General features: G+C 46.6%; 1 protein-coding gene across 4 annotated transcripts in view; it reads right to left on the bottom strand.

Annotated features, from left to right (window-relative positions):
* The window catches only part of LOC311144967 (smoothelin-like), an 81,958-nt gene that overhangs the window by 9,488 nt on the left and 48,885 nt on the right, over positions 1-23,585 (bottom strand). For all 4 annotated transcript variants that reach the window (XM_084181162.1, XM_084181164.1, XM_084181163.1 and 1 more), the window contains exons 6-10: positions 18,755-18,857; positions 14,639-15,327; positions 12,951-12,996; positions 11,396-12,040; positions 9,701-9,774 (exon numbers count right to left, since the gene is read on the bottom strand). In XM_084181162.1, coding sequence (XP_084037288.1) covers positions 9,701-9,774; positions 11,396-12,040; positions 12,951-12,996; positions 14,639-15,327; positions 18,755-18,857 — 1,557 coding nt within the window. The remainder of the gene's footprint in view (positions 1-9,700; positions 9,775-11,395; positions 12,041-12,950; positions 12,997-14,638; positions 15,328-18,754; positions 18,858-23,585) is intronic.

Below are 23,585 nucleotides of genomic sequence, written 5' to 3'. Positions count from 1 at the left end.
CTATGGTATACTGAAGTATAATTACAAGCATTCCATTAGTGTCAAAGGCTTTTTATTGACAATTACATTAAGTTTATGCAAAGAGTCAATATTTGCAGTGTTGACCCTTCTTTTTCAAGACCTCTGCAATCCGCCCTGGCATGCTGTCAATTAACTTCTGGGCCACATCCTGACTGATGGCAGCCCATTCTTTCATTATCAATGCTTGGAGTTTGTCAGAATTTGTGGGGTTTTGTTTGTCCACCCGCCTCTTGAGGATCGACCACAAGTTCTCAATGGGATTAAGGTCTGGGGAGTTTCCTGGCCATGGACCCAAAATGTCGATGTTTTGTTCCCCGAGCCACTTAGTTATCACTTTTGCCTTATGGCAAGGTGCTCCATCATGCTGGAAAAGGCATTGTTCGTCACCAAACTGTTCTTGGATGGTTGGGAGAAGTTGCTCTCTGAGGATGTGTTGGTACCATTCTTTATTCATGGCTGTGTTCTTAGGCAAAACTGTGAAGCAACCCCACACATGAATGGTCTCAGGATGCTTTACTGTTGGCATGACACAGGACTGATGGTAGCGCTCACCTTTTCTTCTCCGGACAAGCTTTTTTCCGGATGCTCCAAACAATCGGAAAGGGGATTCATCAGAGAAAATGACTTTACCCCAGTCCTCAGCAGTCCAATCCCTGTACCTTTTGCAGAATATCAGTCTGTCCTGGAGAGAAGTGGCTTCCTCGCTGCCTTCTTGACACCAGGCTATCCTCCAAAAGTCTTCGCCTCACTGTGTGTGCAGATGCACTCACACCTGCCTGCTGCCATTCCTGAGCAAGCTCTGCACTGGTGGTGCCCCGATCCCGCAGCTGAATCAACTTTATGAGACGGTCCTGGCGCTTGCTGGACTTTCTTGGGCGCCCTGAAGCCTTCTTCACAACAATTGAACCTCTCTCCTTGAAGTTCTTGATGATCCGATAAATGGTTGATTTAGGTGCAATCTTACTAGCAGCAATATCCTTGCCTGTGAAGCCCTTTTTGTGCAAAGCAATGATGACGGCACATGTTTCCTTGCAAGTAACCATGGTTAACAGAGGAAGAACAATGATTTCAAGCACCACCGTCCTTTTAAAGCTTCCAGTCTGTTATTCTAACTCAATCAGCATGACAGAGTGATCTCCAGCCTTGTCCTCGTCAACACTCTCACCTGTGTTAACGAGAGAATCACTGACATGATGTCAGCTGGTCCTTTTGTGGCAGGGCTGAAATGCAGTGGAAATGTTTTTTTTGGGATTAAGTTCATTTTCATGGCAAAGAGGGACTTTGCAATTAATTGCAATTCATCTGATCACTCTTCATAACATTCTGGAGTATATGCAAATTGCCATCATAAAAACTGAGGCAGCAGACTTTGTGAAAATTTATATTTGTGTCATTCTCAAAACTATTGACCACGACTGTACAGCAGGGGGCACAATACCCTGCCAAGCAACAGTTAGCTCACCCTTCACTGACCACTTCTGACTGACGCCCTCTCAGTCGGTCTAAACAGTACGAGGCTTCCATGAACAGAGGGCTCATGTCATGTCACAGCGGTAAAGCACTACTTTGGCTATGGGCCCGGAGAGCTGCATTAATGTAAACTGTGTAGGATAGACACCAGCTCCATCCTCCTACAGGATACAGGACTATACACACTACATCACTGTAAAAGCACAATCACATTGTCCAGAAGCAGATAGCGCACTCAGTCAGTGCTGTAACAGTCAGGAGAGAGATGTAGGGTTTTTGTGTGCCTCCGCTGCTGACAAGCGAAGAAAGGAGATGGGACATGGACATAAACACAGCATAGTCTTCCATTAAGATACCACTGTCTGGCTTTTTAACCATGTATTTTAAGTGGCCATAAAGCCTATAGATAACACCTCAAATAGATTTCCATATGGTGCCACATGCCTTCTGCAGACTATAGAGGCTGGGCTGGTCTGCCTCTAGACTATTGCCTTTGTTGTAACAGAGTCCAGGTCCAGATTTAGCCCCAGACAGCTGGCACTATCCCCATCAGCTCCCACCCTCCACCCCCTCTCTCTTCTCAGAGAGTCCAGCCAGGGAGAGGGTGCCCACCCAGCCCCAGTACAGCCAGAGCTGTGTGATCCAGGGTGGCCTCTGGTTCTGGAGGTCTGGACTGAGACTCAGGGGTCTGACCCATGGGACAGGTCCTAGTGAGAGCCACTTGACCGCAGTGGAATGTTATTGGACATGGCCCTGCCAAACAAACAAGGCCTCACTGGAAGAGAGTGTGGCCATGGTGGGGTTAAGGGTGAGGGAGAGGACAGATTCACTTTAAATGGTTATATAATTAATTGGTGATTAGGGTAACAGTTATCGTACCCTAGGGAGACATATTGTATTTTCTTCTTCTATGAGAGTGTGAGAGTGGACCTCATGTTCAGAGTGGCTGGTGTGCCTAACACTATGCCAGTGTGTGAAAGTGTCTATAGACCTATAGGACTAGGTTATGTAAGCACTGGGGAAACACAACTGCATATATGATGAATAATTAAATGTTGGGAAGAAAGATGGGTTTCCAGTTTCTTTAATGAGCGTGAGAGTGGACATATGCTAAGGGTGTCTGGTGTGTCTAACATTATGCCATTGAAAGTGTCTGTATTGACCTACAGGACTAGGTTATGTAAGCTGGTGAGGCAGAAGTGTATCTGTATACTACCACATTGTGAAGAGTAGGGGTCGGGTAAGGTCAGCCTCCATGCACCCCAGTCATCCATCTGTGACATGGCTGAACTCAAAGAGAACAGCTTCCCTGGGCCTGGAGAGGCTGATGGACAGGACCAGCTGGACTGGGAGCATTACTAGGCCTAAGAACCCTGTCCAGCTGAATAACTACAGGTAATACCAAATAAATACCCTTCAATATCCCTTAAAATGTAATCAACACACACAACACTGTCACTCATGACCAAAACAGCAGAGAGGTCGGCAGGTTTCAGAGCCTATCAGTGTTAGCTGTACCTGTGTTTAATACCATTAGAACGATTAGAAGGTAAGTAACAGAGGGCAGAAAGAGAGCCTCTAAGTTCACAGCTCTTTGGCTGGCTTTCCCTTTACCCCAGTCACAACAGAGCAGAGCTGACCTTCTTGACCTGGACTACAACAGGCTGCAGGGTTCAAGATCACTCTGACTGCCTCTAGAAGATTGGAGATGGTGTGACATTGGTGTTACACACCTGAGATGTATTCAGAGAGTGCACCCAGGCTGTGAACCATAATTTGGCCACAGAGAGGGGTATGGTTCAGTATCTGACCAGGAGCACTGTGAAGTGCGAACTCTGAGCCACAAGTCCAACACAATGTTTGGGACTTCTTCTGAGGAGCGTGCCAAAGAAACTTAAGGAGCCCAGGGTTTTTCGGCAGTAGACCAGAGGCTATCATCATGAACAGGCTGTTACTCAGAAGATTAAATGACAGCAAACAGGATACTTCCTCCCAGCACAGCACAGGAAGTGTGTCCCCTGACACATTTCCCCTGACAGAACACGGACACAAACAGGAACACATGCAAACAAACACTCTGCCAGGTTCTGCCAGGGCAGCTTCACAAACCCCATCATCCACCCAATGGAATTAAAGCACATCAGTGACAAACACAGTTGACACACTAACAGACAATGATTGAGGAGCTGGCATGAAAGAGTGAGAGAAAAGAGAGAAGGTCATGCATTGTGGATGGGAGGGGATGATGTGGGATGATAAGAGAACCTGTTGGAATTGTCCTCATGATAGAGGGTGGGAAAAGACAGAAGGAAAGAAGGAGGGACTACAGAAAAGCATGCAGATAAAGCTGGTTAGTTACGGGTAAATCCACTTCTACACAATGATACCCCCATGATAACCAAAACTGAGATGTAACTACCCATCGACACTGACAACGTGCTCTAATCTGCAGACTGAAGCTGTCAAGCGAAGCACTAGTACAGCCAATAAAACCATCAACAAATCTAGACTGATCAGATGCTCATTAGTACCAGTGAGAGATGGGAAAATGTGTTATTCAAGACGTCAGATTAGAGGTAAATATCAAAGAGGGATAGCGAAGAGAGCGTCAGTAAAGAGTAAAAGGCTGGAAATTATGACGATAAATATGATGGCGGGAGGGGGTCCATTCAGCCAGAGAGAGAGCGGCGTACCATGCTGTTGCTACGTGAGATGCCACCTAGTCCTATCAGAGAGGAGGTGGAGGAAGAGCGACGTGTGGCAAAGGTGGGACGGTCGGGGACAGGGACGGCCTCAGGTTCCCAGTCTAGCCCATCGGGTGTTTTAGGGCTGAGGAGTGTGCTGGATGGAAGTTGGAGGTCATTGGGTGTGGGCTCCGGGACAAAGGCTGTGTAAGGTGGGGGTTCAGGCTGCCCCATGGCCTGACACAGAGCTTCCACCTGGCGGGCAAGCCTCTCCTGCTGGATACGCATCCTCAGGTTCTCCTCCTGCAGAGCTGCCAGAGCTGTGGAGAGAGGAGCCACACGTTCCGCAGCCTCCTTTAGCCGTGCATCCACCCGCTTCCCAAAAGCCTGCAGGTCAGTGTGGATCTCCCCCACGGCACAGCGCAGTGTCAGCTCTAGCCCACACTCGGCCCCCTCACCCACCTCCTCCTCAGCCTGCTCTTGGGCTAGCAGGTCCCCGATCACCTTCTCCAGACCAGACTCCACACATAGGCTGTCTGGGCTGCCCACCAGAGGCTGTGGAGCCTCTGAGGCCGACAGGAAGTCTAGGTTCATGCCAGGCATGGTGGGTAACTGCTCTCAATATCACCAGTCACAATGAAGGTCCGATCCTGTTACAATGAGATGCAAAGACCTTCTCTTTCAACCCAAGTACTGGAATCAGGCTCTAAAAGTTCAACCATCCAAGGGCGCTGGGTGTTGAGTTTTTGAGTATATATCCCCTGGGAGAAGAGGACAGTAGGCTTTCTCTGTCGGCCTGTTTATAGAAACCCTCCAAAACAACTCTCGTTCTTTATACCCCCCACAAATCTCCCCTCTTTAGGGACCTGGTCCCAGACAGCCAATGAGCATGCAAGGAATACAGTTTCTAAGGCAGCAGAGGCCCCCACCACCTTTTCTTCCCTCAGGTGCTATAGACATGTCTATTTATCACTGGACCAGTCTATTATTCCACTGAGCCAGTCAGGGCCTGGGGGACTAGTGGGGGCCAGTGGGGGAATACTGGTGGCATCAATTCAGAAACGCTCTCTCCCCTACCTCCCTCAACTCCCCTTTTATTTAGAGCCCTTGTCCTTCACACCTTGATTGGCAGGCAACTGGGTGTTTGGATGGGGCTCTGGGCCTGGCCGACTGGGAGGGCTCAGCTAGTTTCACTCCCCTAAAACGGTTTCTGACAAACTGCAGCCTCTCAGGCTTGACATCATGAGTCAGTTGAGCTGCATTGGTCAGGTCATAGGACAGGCCACCAAGGGTAAGGAGAACCTAAGAAGCACACAGAGCCATGAGAGAGAGACGGAGGGTGGCGAATGCAGTGGGCTATAGAAAACCTGAACCTGGTTCTGGCTGACCCTGGTTGTAGGGAAGGCTCTTGGAAAAGGCCAGCTGCTCTCTGCAGTGTGTTTGCTTTGGAACTTGCTGATAGAATATCACAGTGATCTGACCAGCTGCTGTTACGTGTGCATGCTTCAAGTGCTTTGTCTGTCAAGAATAGTCTATGTGTCTTCATGAGAATATGTGCGTCCAGTATGTTTGTTTGTGTATCGAATGCTTATACCAATTCCAGAATATTACAGTACTGTAGGTGTGCATAATAGCTCAAACTACAGTATATCAGGTGAACAAGGTTAGCGCAACACAGGTATGCCCTCTGCAAGTGATGTTGTTCTTAACCTCTGGTACACACACCTAAATGGTGCTTGACTAAGTAATATAGCTAAAACTGAATGAGATATTATTCAAATAGATACTCAACTAAACTCTGTTCACTGAAAACAAGCAATCGGAACTCAAAACAGTTTTATTCATTTTACATGGTGGTTTCATCAAACCCCTCGTCATTCATTGTATTCCTTGATAGTGTGTGCTGACCCTGGAGAGTGGTGTTTTCCTGGGTTTAAAGGAGAGCGGAGCAGCTTCCAGGAACAGGGAGTTGTCCAGAGAAACTGTGGCCAGGCATGCCAGGATAAGTGGGTCAGACTCCGTCAAGGACATCACCCTAGTCTGGCAAACACACACAGAGCGGCATCTGAACACTGACAAGGTTTGTGTGTGTGCTTGTCAAAAAAACAGTCCGTTTTGTTTGTGCGTATTTGAGCATGTGTGTGGGAGAGGAAGAACGAGAAAGAGAGTCGGAGACAGAGAGAGCATGTGTTGTGCATGTCAATGTTCATGTGTGGATGTTCTCTATATCTCTAGATGTTCTGTATATGTTTAATAAGCAAGTGCCTGTATTTATGCCCCAAGGCACGCCTGTGTGAATCAGATAGACATTAATTCTGTGTGTCTCAGAGACGTGAGAATGTCTTTGGCCATTGTGACCCCTCTGCAGTTATTTACGAGTGTCTAAAAATGGAGTTAGCAGCTTTATCCAGAACGCACCAATCAAGCTCGTCTGGGACTTCACCCTGGCCCCACTGCAGGGGAAGAACAGCACAATGGGATAAATGCTCTTAGAGCACAGCTTTAAACCAGATGGCCATAAACCTCCAGGGATAAAACAGTAACACACTGCTTCTGACTTTCATGGCTCCACAGATCAGGATCATCTCCAAAATAGGCAGTCCTCCTCTCTCTCCCCCCTTCTCCTTTCCTCTACAAAGTTCATACAATGGGGCACATGTGTGCTGGTTGGGGTAGCCCATGTTCAGAGAGTATGTTCAGGCTGCCAATAGGGAGATGAGTGTGCTATATGACAGTAAGGGGCCAGGACTGACAGTTAATCATTCACTGTTGGACAGTGGCCAAATAACCCAGTACAGTGTTACTAGCGTGACCCAAGGCTCTGCTGTGATCTCCATGCCCGTGGGAAATCTACTTATTGCCTGTCTGTCATCGCCGCGGAGACAGAGAGATGGCATTATTTATATCCGAGGGCACGGGGGCAGCAGACAGCATGGACGTGTGGGTGACAGAGATGAGCGGGTGGGTGGCAGCAATTCTTTACAGCACTCCCTCTTTTTCACTTTCCGTTTCACCTTTCACCTTTCCCTTTCGTACTTTCTCTTTCAATATTCCATCCTCCCTCTTTCACTGTCTGCCCTATTTACCCATCTGTCGATCTTACTTACCCTCCATTTCTATCCTTAATGCTTCCTATTTTTAATGTTCTCTACTTACCATCACTAATTTACCTCCCTCACATGCTTCTTGCTCGCTTTCTTCAGAGTTGATGCATTTTTATTATTCTGCCCAGACTCAATGCTACCCTATCTGCATTATCCCAGTCTATAAACTAATCTCAACCTAAAGTAAGCCGTCATTAAGTAACTGTTTTGAGGACAGACCACCAGAGAGGAGCAGAGGACCACCCACACAGATCACAGACAGTCTGTAGCCTCCTTTACCAAACACCAATAAAGACCAACTAATCCAAAACAACCCTCTTATCACAAATCTCTGATTGCAAGACATCCATAATAGGACTGTTTCATCAGTGTGTATACATCAGACAACCCTACAATCCAATAGAGGACAGAGGAATGTGAATGAGGATTGCTGTCAATGCATGTTGATGGTGGGACTGGAAGCCAATCCATCATCCTGGACAAAGTCCATGGTCCTGGTAACGTCGTTGTCACGCACCCTTGAACTTCCATGGGCCTGAGAGACTGTGTGGACAGGTGGTGGGGTCTGGGCCCAGGGAAGAGTTACAGTGCAGCAGGCAGCAGCCCAACTCTCCCCTGCTTGATGCTAACCCAGAGTGAAAACAGCGACTGCCAGCATCTCCCACAATTCCACGATTGCCTAATAACCGAATAAGCCTGACGGCAGGATAATTCAGGGACCCTGCTCACTTTCAGAGCCCAGGGAGAGAGTGAGGAGGGTGGGGAGGCCCACCGGTGGCTCTCCCATCCTCACAGTAATCATGGAAGACATGAGACCTCATGCGGCAGTCATTACCAGTGTTCTTTCTGCTTGCTTGTTCACCCACGTTTGTGTCTGCATTACCTACCTGCTAATATGCGAATATAACATGCCAATGCAAGCAGAAAGTACAGCGTGTTACACTTTGCTGCATGTGTCAAGTTCAAAGGCTTAACCCCTACCCCTGACAGCGCTGTATAACAATCGCATTAGTAGCATAATAACAATTTAGGGCTTAAGTAACGGTAACTGATACACCATGCTATAATCCAGAGCACCATGCTAGTGGCTTGGGATGAAAGAAAAGAGTCCCCAGCGTGCCTACACAAAAATAAACACTGGCCTTGTGATCTTATTCACAAACAGTGTGGATTACAGAAGTACACATTCTAAACCACAGCACATGGTCTTAATACCTGTAAACAATAAAAAGTGGACATACCGGTATGTAGTGGTTCTATCCATGACATTCACATGAGGCACCAAAATTCACCACTGATATTTGGAAAAGTTTAAATTTAATCGTAATATATCACATACACACAGACATATTAAACTCTAAACTCTAATCACTCTCCACTGTAGTTACCTATTTGTCCTGACTCCTGATAACGCTTAGCTCAGTCAAGCATACACCTCATCTTCTGCAGAATGAATGAATGCCTTCTTGCCTCTTTCTCGGTCCGACTGGCTCAGTCTGTCTGTGTGTAAGAGCCACCCATCTGTGTGTGTATTTGTCTGGATGTGTGTGACTGCAGGGTTAACTGATGGAGACAGTCCCCCCTCCCCACTCCCAGGCCCAGCCAGCGTCCTCCCAGCCCGGCCCTGATCCCCTAACCAGATTACTGCTCCACCCTCCATGGGGGGTGGAATACAGAACCATTAATGAGTGAGTAAACTAGACTACACTTCTCCCATACCCTCCATTCACTCAATCACCACAGAGCTTTTTCCTTAATGGAAGGAGGGGAGAGTAGGCACCCTGAGGACACTGACTCTCACCCTCTGAGAGGTCAGGGCACTGCAGGGCCTGGGGTGGGAGGGGATGGGTGGTCTCTTCCCTCTGCTCACCACCTCAACTAACCCTAACCCACCTGACTGGAGACATCAGCACCAATCATCAATGAACCTGATGACTCTCTACCAATCAAAGTGCCTGAACCCCGGTTAATGGTAGAAGGGCTCAGGGGTTTTCTAGGGTACGAGAAAATATGAAGAATCTGTGTCCTTGTCTAGTTGAGTGGCTAGAGATGCATCTCAGGAGGGATGGGACAGAAAGAGAATGTGAAGAGTTCCCAGTGCACATCCCTCACTGTATGTTTATCATACAAGGACAGATGTGACCCCTCTCTCCCTATAAACATTGTACACTTTAAAAAATCTCTCTATCGGCATCTGAGGCACTTGCCTTTAGGGTCCTTTGGGTTGTGGTTTTTAATTCAATCAAATTAAGTTGCAATTGAAACTTCAAGGCAAGAGGTAAACCATGACTGTTCAACTTACAGTCCAACATTGATAGCTGTTATAGGCATGACATGCAGAACTCAGGTTTGACAGGTTATGTTATGGTCATTACACCCAGTCTATCTGCCAGGTCAGGAGGAGTGGATTGTTACAGTTACCTTGAAGGAGGATCCGGTGGTAAGGCTGGAGGAGGACATCTTGAAGGGGGTTGCTCTCAGGCCCAGGGTCAACTCTGCCAGGGAGAGAGAGGGAGACATACAGGAAGAGACTTACATGGAGCTGAAATGTCAAAAGCTGTCATTTAAAAACAATGTCACAGCACACCACCAGTGTGTATCCATAAATATTAAAATGTTAAATGGACTTAAGGCCCCTAAGCCTATATCTTTTTGTATATTGGACATGATGATGTGCCCATGTCCCTGAGTGTGCTGAGGGGGCCATCACTCACTGACATGAGCTGCCATGGTGATGGGAGGTCTCATATCTAACGAGTGAGTAACACTATGGACAAAGCCGCCGCTAATATAAACACTAATGTTCCATCCCTCTCTGTATGTATACACACATTTTCATGTGACCAGTGCACTAACACCCCCACACAGTAAGCTGGAGGCCATCATAAGACAGCATCTCTGTCAGTTTAACCGCAGCTATAAAACAGAAGTGCCTGTTTGATCCGTTCCAGTTTTCTGTACTGCACACTCAGCCAGGACTGTTGATAGGAGCTGCTGGGAGAACTAGACATTATCCAAGCCTGTCTTCAGTCAGTCAGGGAGCTTCCAAAAAAAGACCCCAAAGCCATTAGAGCAAATGAGGCTTAAAAGCAACAATGCCGGCCTCTTGAAGAAGCCCAGTGGAGCTGTCGGAGGGTCTGGGAGGAGGGGAGGGGTAATCAGAGGCTGACTGGGTGCTGTAATAGTCCTGCTCCAGGCAGGGTCTTAAGTAAACTGTTTGGGTTAGAGGTCCTGGTGGCTGGAAAGTGTTTGAGAACAGGACTGGCTGTTTGGACAGATCTCCACAGCAGGCTGCTTCTGAGATGCACCAAGACACTAACATACACATACAGAAACACATACTGTATTGACAGACACAGACAAGTAGGTGTCCTGGAAATGTAGTGATAATGCCAATTTTTCTACTTTTGCGTTGACAACGTTTGCCTGGGTACAACGGTACAGTGAGTGTTAGTATGGCATTTACAGTGGTACACAGACCATAGTCTGTTGTGGACATCGCCAACTCTGCAGGATGCCACAGAGAGACCATAGCGTATTGTAATGTCAGACCATATAGTAGCTAGCTACACTCAATAACTGCCCATTGTTGTGTGTACCTATTCTCATACCACCCTCCCACCCCCCTCCACACAGTGTGCCTGCCCATCACAGAGACTATGCTGCTCCATATCCACAGCAGACCCCTGCTCCCACACACACACACTCCCTGACCCTGGCCTGTCCTCAGCCTGGGGTTCAGCCCTGCTGACTGCCCCCTGCCCCTGTGGCGTCTCTGGTCTCCCACGGCAACAGGGATTCCAGTGGTATCTGAAGGCTGATATTAGCATGCAGAGGTGGAGCTGGGAAAGAGCAGGATCCATATCTACACTGCCTGCCTCCAGTCCACACACAGGCACAGTGCATCTGATCTGCTGCAGTACACTGGGCTGGAGGGATGGAAAATGTCCCTGTATGTTCCACTGGTAATGTTTGTTGATCTATTCTAAGATTCAGGTGGGAATTCAAAGGCCACAGTAAACAAACCAGCACATCATGTCCCTAGTCTGCTCAGACAGTAGTGAGTGATGCTTGGGAGGGAGGAGTGTTAGGTTTAGAGTTAGGTAGTGCTCCTACCTGCTCTCTGTCCTATGGCGTTGGTGGTGATGCGTGGGGCCATGGGGGCCAGGTTGCCTCTAGAGGATGAAGAGGAGGTGGTGGTGGTGCGCCCATCTTTGATCTCGATAGTTAGGAAGGTCTTCATGTCGGGGTCTGCCGCTCCCTTGCTGTCCCGCTGTGCAGCTGCTCTCCCTGGGGTCTTGTCTTCCTTTGAGCCGTCCGAGGCTAGCCGCAGCTTTTCAGCCGTCTGATTTGCCCCGCCTACAGCGTTCAGAGATTGAGCAGCGCTTTGCAGAGATTTGGTGGCCACGCCCCCTGGATGAACTGTGCCCTGGCATTGGACATGGTTATTTGAGGAGGAGGAGGATGAAGAGTAAGATGTAGAGCCTAAGTGGGGTCTCCCGGGCCTGTCTGTAGGGGTGGTGATGGATACTGCTGTGGTCCCTGCTGTCTGCTTGGCTGGCCCTGCTGCTGGCCCCTCACTCAGCTGGGTGGCTCTGCCTAGGACCCGGGCACTGGGGGCTGTCGTGTTCCTCAGAGACTGAGAGCCCCTCTTCAGGACCGGGACACTGGGACTGGGCTCTGTGAACTTACGCATACGGTCCCGCACAGAGTTAGCCCGGCCGAACGGTGCCAAGACAACCGGCTCTTTCTTCTCAGGAACTGCAAAACAGACAGAAAGCATGAGTGGAAATGATTTACACACAGTAGCAAAGAACAGAGGAACAGACACAGTCAAGTAATACAAACTCAGTAGTTAATTACCCAGCCCCCCGGTACAGCTGACATACAAAGACTGGAAACATTTCAAAGTCTTCAGCAGGACAATATGACTAAAAGTCCCCAAACTCAAAGCAGCACTCTTACTGCCCGTCTCATGCTAAAGCTCTCTGCAAATACCTTGACTTGATTTCCCTTCTCTCGCTCTCCCCCTCTCTCCCCCCCCTCCTTTTCTTCAATCCCCCTCGCCCTCCCTAATTCTCCCTCTTCTTCAGTGCGTCATCTTAGGCCATTAGCTGACAGATTTGCTCCGTTTCTAGGTTGCCTGAGTGTTTCCGGATTCATGCTCCTTTCTGTACAGTAGAGTGATGGTCTGCTTTCACCACATATAGGGAAAGGCTCCACAATCATTTAGAGAAGCATTTCCCTCCCTCGTAATAATCTCAATTTAGTGTTCTTGAGAATCAAAAGCTTTTAGGAGTCTGGGGCCACAGAGAGGAGATTATAAAGAAGGGCATTCTTCTATCTCACCATCCAATCCTCTAGCGGTGCGCCCTCACCCCTTCCCCTGTATGACTGGCCCTATACGGTCATGCTGGCCCTGCAAAGCTCTTCTGGATGGAAGCCATTAAACTGATAGGAGTCAGGGAGCAAGACGTCTTGATATTAAAGGAACAGCTATAACTCAGCAGCACTAAGGGCCTCAGTTCATTGATCCTCTGGTGTGATGTTATCAACACTGCTGGTGGAGTTTCACAGTAGAGCCACAAATCCGCCCTGGCTCCCACTTAATGTCAGGCGATTACATATACATACACACATAGATAAGGTTTGTATCTGCAAACATGCTTACCTGCATCCTTTGATTTGCTGAGAGGAGTGAGTAAAGTATATCTGACCTGAAAGGGGGGGGGGGGAGCAAGAGAGAGAGAGAGAGAAAAGAGTAAAAGTGAGAGAAGCTTAAATTAGAACACAGCAATAAGAAACACAGGGCAATAGTGCAGATCCATGGGATGGCAGGGAGGATCAGGCTGGTCATGGAGACATCCACGTCAACATTATGTAACAGTGGTGCAGATCCATGGGATGGCAGGGAGGATCAGGCTGGTCATGGTGACATCCACGTCAACATTATGTAACAGTGGTGCAGATCCATGGGATGGCAGGGAGGATCAGGCTGGTCATGGAGACATCCACGTCAACATTATGTAACAGTGGTGCAGATCCATGGGATGGCAGGGAGGATCAGGCTGGTCATGGAGACATCCACGTCAACATTATGTAACAGTGGTGCAGATCCATGGGATGGCAGGGAGGATCAGGCTGGTCATGGTGACATCCACGTCAACATTATGTAACAGTGGTGCAGATCCATGGGATGGCAGGGAGGATCAGGCTGGTCATGGTGACATCCACGTCAACATTATGTAACAGTGGTGCAGATCCATGGGATGGCAGGGAGGATCAGGCTGGTCATGGTGACATCCACGTCAACATTATGTAACAGTGGTGCAGATCCATGGGATGGCAGGGAGGATCAGGCTGGTCATGGTGACATCCACGTCAACATTATGTAACAGTGGTGCAGATCCATGGGATGGCAGGGAGGATCAGGCTGGTCATGGAGACATCCACGTCAACATTATGTAACAGTGGTGCAGATCCATGGGATGGCAGGGAGGATCAGGCTGGTCATGGTGACATCCACGTCAACATTATGTAACAGTGGTGCAGATCCATGGGATGGCAGGGAGGATCAGGCTGGTCATGGTGACATCCACGTCAACATTATGTAACAGTGGTGCAGATCCATGGGATGGCAGGGAGGATCAGGCTGGTCATGGAGACATCCACGTGAACATTATGTAACAGTGTTTGGCACGAGGGAGGCACGTTTGGAGCTGTTCTTTTTTGGGCTGAGGGGCCATGGGGCCACGATGTGCCTGAGCCTCCACAGCGCAATGTAAACACATGGAAGATAAGCATACCATATTGCAGGGTTCTATAAAAGAGCCTGGAGCCTGCGTTGGGTAAACACTCCCCATAAGGGCAACAACGTGGCGTCATGATGACACTAGTCTCTGATGAGGCCGTTAAGCAAACAATAGAGACTCCGAATGCTTCAGAAGCCATCTCCTGCCTGTGTGTTTGGCTGTTGCTGGCCAGCCCCAGTGGCTCTCCCTCTGACAGCAGGTGAGGGACACAGAGATCTGAGGGGAACCAGAACCAGCTGAGCACAAGAAAGGATTTGGGCCAGCTCTGAGGTGCTAGGTTTATTTGTGTAGCCAAGTAACCATAGTCAAACAAATATTTTAAACACGTACAGAGAAAGATTATATGTTTATAGCTGCCGACGTTACAAAGATGCTGCTGAGAACTGGTGCTTCAAAAGAGAGGGAAGGAGAGAGAGGGAGGGAGACACGCCATCATAGCTCAACATCCCCCTCTAGTGGTGTGAACCTAAATATTCTACTGTTCTACCTAGAGATACAGCAGATCATGTCAGCAAGCATTAGCCAGGCAGATTCAACAAGACTGTACCTTCTGTTCCTGGATGTCTCCTCTTTCCTTGGCACTGCCATTGAGCAGGCCACTGTGGGAGTCTGGGGCTTTCCTGAATAGGACGGCCCCATCAGGCAGATAACAGTTGGTAGTGGAGCTGTCCTGACGGGGCTGGACTGGATGGTGGTTGGTGCTTTCAGCCTCGGATTCTATGCTGGAGGAGGAGCTACTCATGGTCACCACTGGCTGTTCTACTCGGCTCCGGCCCACAGAGAACACGCCCACGCTCAGGTCAGACGTCCCCGAGTCCAGCCGTTTCCGTGACAGGAGCCCTGCGCTGTCGGAGGTCTCAGAGCCCAGGGGGGCTGGCGGTCCCATGCTGGAGTCTGACGTGCCAGAGTCCAGTCTCTGTCTGAAGCGGGACTCTGAGGCCCCAGAGTCCAGTCTGCCTCTGTGGGCGGAACACTGGCTTCTGTCTGAAGCTCCTGAGTCCACCCTGGTCCGGAAGGCTGAGCCCAGGCTCTTTTCTGATGCTCCAGAGTCCAGACGGGGCCTGGAGGCCAGGCTGCGGTCTGAGGCTGTCGAGTCAGAGCGCTGGCGGTGGGATAGGACCACGTCCGGCTCTGATGATGTCACAGGGTCCCGGGGCTGTGGGCGGGTCAGCTGAGTCCCCGGGACCTCATCCCTCACCAGGGGGTCCAGAACCAGAACCATGCCTGAGTTGGAGCCTACGGAACACAAAGACCACAATACAGTGAGTGGAACATACCCATGAGTAGATCTAGTATAGTGCCGAGGAACACATACCATGGAAATACAACTCTGTTATGTACAATTCTGTTCTTGCATTTTTTTCAGTTTCTCTGACCTAACATAAACAAGATGGAATGTAGGATCACGTGAGCAGTTTCTGGACAACTTGGAGACTGCTGGTGAAAATTAAAAGGTTTCCGCAGAGGCCAAACACCCCCAGAGTACAGTGTGAGAGACATGTGAGCGTCACTGGGGATAAAAGAGGACACAAGGGGATGTAGGCATTTCCTCCACGCCTGACTCAATTCCTGGACCAGATGTCTGTGTGTCTGTTGTGTGTGAGTGTGTGTAAAAGAGATTAGAGCGCAAGCGCCGGAACACTAGGTGGGAACCAACTAGCAGGAAGTGTAGGGGAACAGGAAGTGGGGGTGAAATAGAAAATAGGACAAGTACTTCCCCCTCCCCCGGTCTGAATCCAACCTCCTTCATTCCTCCTCCTCTCATCAGGAAACCACACTCCAAACACTGCAGTGCCCACATCCTCCCCCTCCTAGAGCCAGTCTCTCGCTCAGTCTCTCACTCTCCCCGTGATGCACACTGCTCAGCATCTTTAACTCTGGGGGCTGTACAGGGACCACAGACAAGCTGCATAAAGACAGGTCACAGAGGGGAAAATCACAGTGTCCTTACAAGAGACACATCATTGTATGCCTCAGTCAAGTCCAATTAAAAGAGACCTATAGTTGAAGGGAGGAGCTGCCAAAGAGTTGCAAACTAGTGATTGATGTTGTTGCAGTTTGTACATCATGTCCAGTCAATTGTGTGCTGTTGTGAGGGTTTCTGGGAAAAACCCCTACTGCTCTTAGATAATGAGAGGATTGTTTTAAATAACCACAATAGTGCATAATACAGACTTCCCTCCCCTCCCCCCTTCTTAACGAACACACAAAAACAAAACAGCAACAACATTGTCGAGTTCAAAGTTGAGGAGTCTCCCCTGGGACTATCTGAGGGACAGAGCACATTCCACTGAGCCACTCACAAACGGGTCATTTCCTAAACTACAGACTTCTCACCAGGGTTGTGCTCAATTCAGAATTTTGGAATTGACCCCTATTCAACTCATGTGTTGAAATTCTAATTGAATTGGCCACACCCCACAGGATATAAAATGTAATTCAGTGCAATGCAAAGAAATTACACTCAGTCAAATAACATGAGTTTGATTGAAGCTGACAGGTCTCACTTCCAGATACCAAATATATTACCTTTCTCTGGAAACAATGTTCATATAATATTTTTACCTTGGTGCTTAGAATAGCCAATTATATTTCCACCAACCATTTAATTTGTTTGGCTTCTTTTTGAAGGCTTTGGGGTCAACTTGAGGGTAAAACTAACGCATTCTTGGAAATGTATTATTTTCCCCATAAATATATTTTTTTAAGTGATTTTTTAAAAGTGATTAATGAAATATAATAACTTAGAATATTCATATACAGGTTGTTTTCCTTGATCGTTCATTTGAAGTTAGTCCTGAAAATCTTTTGTTAATTCATATTTTATATGCAGGTCTATAATGACATGTTTTATGTACAAGATGTATATTTGTATAGACTACACCTAACATAGAATAAAAGAGGTATTTGAATTTCATTGAATTCTATTTTCTTTCATTCAAATTATAATAGCAATTCTGTATCCTGTTTACTACTTCAATTCAAATTCCATAATTGAAATTTATGCGGCATTCAATTCAATTCTGAATTGAGCACAAGCTTCCTTTTCACCAACACTATGGAGTGTGAGTGTATATATGTGTGCAAGACTGTGCTGTATATTTGAGGGTGTGTGTGTAAGAAAAGAGAGAGAGGTAGTGTGTGTGTGTGTGTGTGTGTGTGTGTGGCAGACAGTGTGCCACAGTACCCCCATAATCTTCCAAGTTTAGTCCTCCCTCTAGACACCGCTCTCCTTCTCTCTGTTAAAAAGGACAGCCCCCCCCACCCCCCGGCCCAACCCACCCTATCCGTTCCCAGCCACTAACTTCCTGTGTCTGTGTATCGGCGTCCATTTCAAACAGCTCCTACCCACAATCCCTCTGCTCTGTGGAGGTCTGCTCCTGCCTGCCGCTGGCCCTGCCTTCACCCCGGACCAAATTGCAGGGCGAGGACCATGTCAAGAAAGGGTTCTGTTCTGGTATGTGCTTAAAATAGCAGATGTATTACTACTAGGTGTGGTTCCCCTTTGAACGGGTGATGTTCCTGTTCCGTCTCATAACCCCACTACTACCAGACACTGGCTGATGAGCGGGGTGCTGTAGGGTAAGGGTAGACCAGGCCACATGAGGTAATTACAGTCAAAGGACCCAGCCAGGGACTGGCCAGGTTCAGGTCAACATTGGGGTGGGTTCCTTGATCAGAAAAATACTTACCTTTAGCCTTAGAGTAAAAATAAAGCAGTAGAGGCGGCGTATATTGGTTCAACAAACACTTGCTCACTTTAGAGGCATTCAAAGTGTGAGAGATGTGAGCGTCTGCTAAATGACTAAAATGTAAATGTAAAATGTTGCTGAGTGAGTGTGGACAGCAGTAACGTGAGCGCCATCTGGTAGGGTTTCCACTAGTTACCACAGCCAAAGTCTATCATAAAAATTCATGAACAAATAAATTATATTTTTTAATATAATTTAAGGTTAGGTTAGGCATAAGGTTAGCAGTGTGGTTACTATTGAAATTCTCTATTCTACTACATGCTCTCTCAGATATACCTCTCTCCTATATCCTGCTCTCTCATAGCCCTTTACCAGTCTTTTCTCATGTCTTTCTGTGTGGGGGAGTGTGTGTGTACAAGTCGTAAGGTCTTGGCTAAAGATAGCACACCTATAGTAAAGCATTCACTGTGTTTTCAATTTAGGTTTTCTAACAGTGGTTAATGAAATCACTACACACCCAAAGCCAGAGTCCCATGACTGTGGTGCCTCTAACCTGAAAATAAAGATGGAGTGAGGAGCTAAAAACAGTGATAACCAATGTGACAGTCTCAGCTCCACTGCCGCCCTCTACAGCAGAATGGCTCTATTGGCTGGCTATTTTCACTAGCAGGCCAGAGGAAATTGCATCTAGGTGCATAAGTGTGGAGGTACAGGCAATATTTGAATCAATGTTGTGTTTAAGTATAAGTGCCTATCCAAACTTGACCCTTAAGCTAAGACAAACATGATCATATAAGCATGCCATATATAGAACAGAACAGGTAGAAAATGAACTGTATGTGTATGTGTGTCTCTGTGTGTGTGTGTGTGTGGGGGGGGACCTACGGACTGGCTAAGGGAAAGAAACAGTCAACCATCCATATGGTCTTTCAACCTCTCAGCTCAGTTCTTTGAACAGTGCCGTTGCTCACCTGTCCTGTGCAGCTTTCTGCCCTGCTGTGTCTGGTGGCTCCGTAGCTCCCAGATCTGTGACTTGATTCTCTCTCGCTCGACAAGGCTCTCCTTCTCTGTGTCCTGCAGAAACAACACAGCAAATCAGAGACGCTCATTGATTTTCAATACATCATTGCTTCAACGCAGAAAGTGTTGAGATAAGGTCATTCAGTTCTTCTCACATGCTGTTCCAGGCAGTATGACATAGATTGGGTACAGTCATTCAGTCAGCCCCTGCCCAGCTACAATACTGAGCTGAACCCCAACCATCCAATCCCTCTCAGTGGTCTGATCAGCAAATAAGTAGAACCATCAGGTACACAAAAGTCCTCTGTCTGTATGGAGAAATCAGAACCGTGTGTGTGATGTCCGGATCAAGTGCTCCTCAAAGAGAGAGGCCATGATGAGGCCCAGGCCCTGCCTACCGGCTGAGATAAAATGGCTGCTTCCGTGCCTCCACCCTGTCCCTACTCACCCCGGGAGAGACACGGCACATCACAACACGCCCTGAGAGCCAGCCAGGTAAATCAACCAACCAACCCATAATGCTTTGAACCTAAATGTTACACCAAGGGAGTTAGCGACCCAGCTGTAACAGCCCAGGACATGGCCTTCTGTTGGATAATGATTGAAGTGTGTAGCCTGTGTGCTGGGTTGGGTTAGCATCTGCCTGACCTCTCTGACCCCTCACTCCTCCACCGTGGCCTGCTGTATTAGTAACGTCTGGTCCTCAGTACAGGTAGAGAAGTACACTGCACAGCCAGCGAAACACACTGGGTCTCCATCTACAATAATAGAGGAAAGACACAGTAGGAGGGAGACGATAGAATAGAGAGTGCAACGTTTTGGCATATGGAGAGGAAATCTGAGCTGCAGGGAAGTCGAGACAGAGGGAGAGAGAAGGAGAGGGAGAGATGTAGAGGCTGCCACTGGTGCCTGACTTTGAGCTACTCCACAGGAAGATCAGCTGTATAGACACCAAGGCCAAAACACACACACACACTTTCCCTCCTACACAAGCACACACACACTCTCCCTTGTCCAGAACGCTCCAGTGCCCTGCAAACCTTTCCACTATAGTGCATCTGTGATATTGTGTGGAAAAGGAACAGGTGGTTTTATGGAGTCTCTATACATGCTTATTTAGAAATGTATAAATAACTTCACAGTAAGTAATTTCTTTATAACCATACAGGTATTTGGCATAATAAATTCAGGAATAGTAAAACCAGAGCTGTGTCTGGTTCACTGGTCTTTAAATGGATATCATGAGAATATGATTACCTCACCTCTGTACCCCACATATAACGATCTGTAAGGTCCCTCAGTCGAGCAGTGAATTTCAAACAGATTCAACCACAAAGACCGGAGAGGTTTTCCAATGCCTGTAAGTCGCTTTGGATAAAAGCGTCTGCTAAATGGCATATTATTATTATATTATTATTAAAGAAGGGCAACTATTGGTAGATGTGTAAAAAAGAAAGAAGCAGACATTGAATATCCCTTTGAATTTATAAATTACACTTTGAATAGTGTATCAATACACCCAGTCACTACAAAGATACAGGCATCCTTCCTAACTCAGTTGCTGGGGAGGAAGGAAACCGCTCAGGGACTTCACCATGAGGCCATTGGTGACTTTAAAACAGTTACAGAGTTTAATGGCTGTGATAGGAGAAAACTGAGGATGGATCAACAACATTGTAGTTAGTCCACAATACTAACCTAAATTACAGAGTGAAAAGAAGGAAGCCTGTACTAGGCGTAAGAACGTTTAAACGACGTTGTGATCGTTAAAGTTTAGAAAAAATCCCTAACCTAATTATTATTTTTAATTACAAAATTAAAATCACAGTGCAGTTATCACAAAACTACCACTAACAGGCCCGAATCATCATCATAATGGGAATGTTATTATTATTATTTTTACAAATACCTAATGCAACAATGCTGTAATGTTAGTAGGAGGAGATACAAATATTTCAAATTATTTGCCACGCATGTCATCTTCGTTAACAGTTGGAAAAATGGCAGAGTGAGACACAGCCGTGAAGTCCTGTATAGCAATACTTTGAGAAGTTAAATGAGAAGGTAATGAAAAGCAAACTTTGCAAGGTGGAATTGAGCTACAGTTGGCAGTCCAGGTGTAATGCTGAACAACCTGGTCTCAGAGCATTTCATATTATTCTGTACATACACTCCAGTATGATATGTTCGATATTGTATGGTATGTATTAATTTGTGGATGTCCATCACCCATTTCGTATGATACTGTATGTTACGAATTACAATTAGTATTATATGTTACGAATTTGCAAAACATACTATATGTTACGAATTTGCAAAATGTATGATATTTTACAAATTCTAGCTAGGTGGCTGACGTTAGCTAGCTGGCTAACATTAGCTAGGCTAGGGGTTAAGGTTAAGTTTAGGAGTTAGGTTAAAGGGTTAAGGTTAGGGTTAGCTAAAAGGGTTAAGGTTAGGGTTAGGGGAATTGTTAGCTACCATGCTAAGTAGTGGCAAAGTAGCTAAAAAGGTGGTGAAAAAGTTGCTAATTAGCTAAAATGCTAAAGTTGTCCGTGATGAGATTCCATCTCGCCACCTTTGGGATGCTAGAAGTTCGCATCTCGCATTATACATTTTTGCTTTAAGTAACCATCTGTCTTATGTAACCATACCAAACGTGAAATATCATACCAATTTCAGTCTCCCAGATGTATGTTTACTATGTTCCCTCTAGTCTATGAGACCAGGCTGTGCTGAAAGGGATGACCCAACCCATTGCTGGCAGCAGTGCGATAAGGGAGTGAGAAAATCACAGCACTGATTACAGAAATGATTGCAGTTGATATGCAGCCATTGTCAACGGTAGTGTATGTCGGCTTCAATACCCTAATGGCATATCTAGAACCAGACTACAAGATGCCATGTCGAAAAACCGTGACAGCCCTGATGGAGAAATTGTACAATGATTGCTCTGCAAATGCAAGTACAAAGCGCCAGCTCTCAAACACCATATGTGTCGTTAACAACAGATTGGTGGACATCTATAAACATGCTGTCATAAATCACTGTAACGAGCCATCACATTGATAAGAAGTGTGACATGAAGTACGTACTGACAACTGAGAACATGGAGGAGAGGCACACAGAGAAATACCATCGTTGCTGAAGGCCTCCTGTAGCTCAGTTGGTAGAGCATGGTGCTTGCAACGCCAGGATTGTGGGTTCGATTCCCACGGGGGGCCAGTATGAAAAATGTATGCACTAACTGTAAGTCGCTCTGGATAAGAACGTCTGCTAAATGACTAAAATGTAAATGTAAAATGTTGCTGAGTGAGTGTGGGACAGCAGTAACGTGAGCGCCATCTGGTAGGGGTTTCCACTAGTTACCACAGCCACAAAGTCTATCATAAAAATTCATGAACAAATACATTATATTTTTTAAATATAATTTAAGGTTAGGGTTAGGCATAAGGTTAGCAGTGTGGTTAAGGTCAGGATTAAAATCACATTTTAAGAAGATACATTTTAGAAATATGCGGCCTTTTTTACTTTGTGGCTGTGGCACCTTGTGACGACCCATATGTAGGTAGCCAGGACTACGGTAGATTGAACTCCATTGCCCCCTAACGGTCGTATGCAAAACCACATCTGAATTTTGAATTCATGTCATTTTATGAATGTTTTAATGTTTAAATGTTTAAACAAAGAAATAAAGCTTTGTTTAAACAAAGAAATGGCAGTTTAAACATTAAGAGACATTTTACATTTGTCACAGAATAAAAAATATTCCAAAACATGCACCCTGCTTGCAATAAGGCACTAAAGTAAAATGTGGCAAAGAAATTAACTTTATGTCCAGAATACAAAGCTTTATGTTTGGGGCAAATCCAACACAACACGTCACTGAGTACCACTCTTCATATTTTCAAGTATGGTGGTGGCTGCATCATGTTATGGGTATGCTTGTCATCGGCAAGGTCTAGGGAGTCTTTTTAGGATACAAATAAACAGAATCGAGCTAAGCACAGGCAAAATCCTAGAGGAAGGCCAAATATACACTGGAGTTGCTTACCAAGACAACATTGAATGTTCCTGAGTGGCATAGTTACAGTTTTGACTTAAAATCGGCTTAAATCTATGTCAAGACTTGAAAATGGCTGTCTAGCAATGATCAACAACCAACTGGAAAAAGTTTGAAGAATAATGTGCAAATATTGTACAATCCAGGTGTGCAAAGCTCTTAGAGAGAATTACAGCTGCAATCGCTGCCAAAGGTGATTCTAGCATGTATTGACTCAGGGGTCTGAATACTTCTGTAAATGAGATATTTCTGTATTTGATTTTCAATACATTTGCCAAAAATATAAAAAACATGTTTTGACTTTGGGTATTGTGTAGGTGAGAGAACATTTTTTATTTAATCCATTTTGAATTCAGGCTGTAACAAAATGTGGAATAAGTCAAGGGGTATGAATACTTTCTGAGGGCACTGTAAACACAATTTACTCTTCTCATATTACAACAAAGAAGTTACTGCAAACAACAAACACTGTCCGTGTCCGAATACCCATAGTATTTAGCCTTGCACGAGCCTTGGCTTGTGCGAGCCGGAATGGCTCATAGGGCAGGAGCCTATCTCCTGTTTCTGTAGCATGAGTACACCCCTTGGACAGGACACTAGTCTATCACAGGGCCTTAACCCCGATCTATCTCCTTAATGCTGAGTGCCAAGCAGAGATGCATCAGGTCCCATTTTTACAGTCTTTGGTATGACTCGTACAGCGATTGAACTCACAACCA

Source organism: Coregonus lavaretus (assembly GCF_964263955.1).
Source record: "Coregonus lavaretus genome assembly, chromosome: 17".
NCBI classification, from domain to species: domain Eukaryota; kingdom Metazoa; phylum Chordata; class Actinopteri; order Salmoniformes; family Salmonidae; genus Coregonus; species Coregonus lavaretus.
Note: the sequence above shows the minus strand (reverse complement) of the source record. Positions and strands in the feature narration are given on the sequence as shown.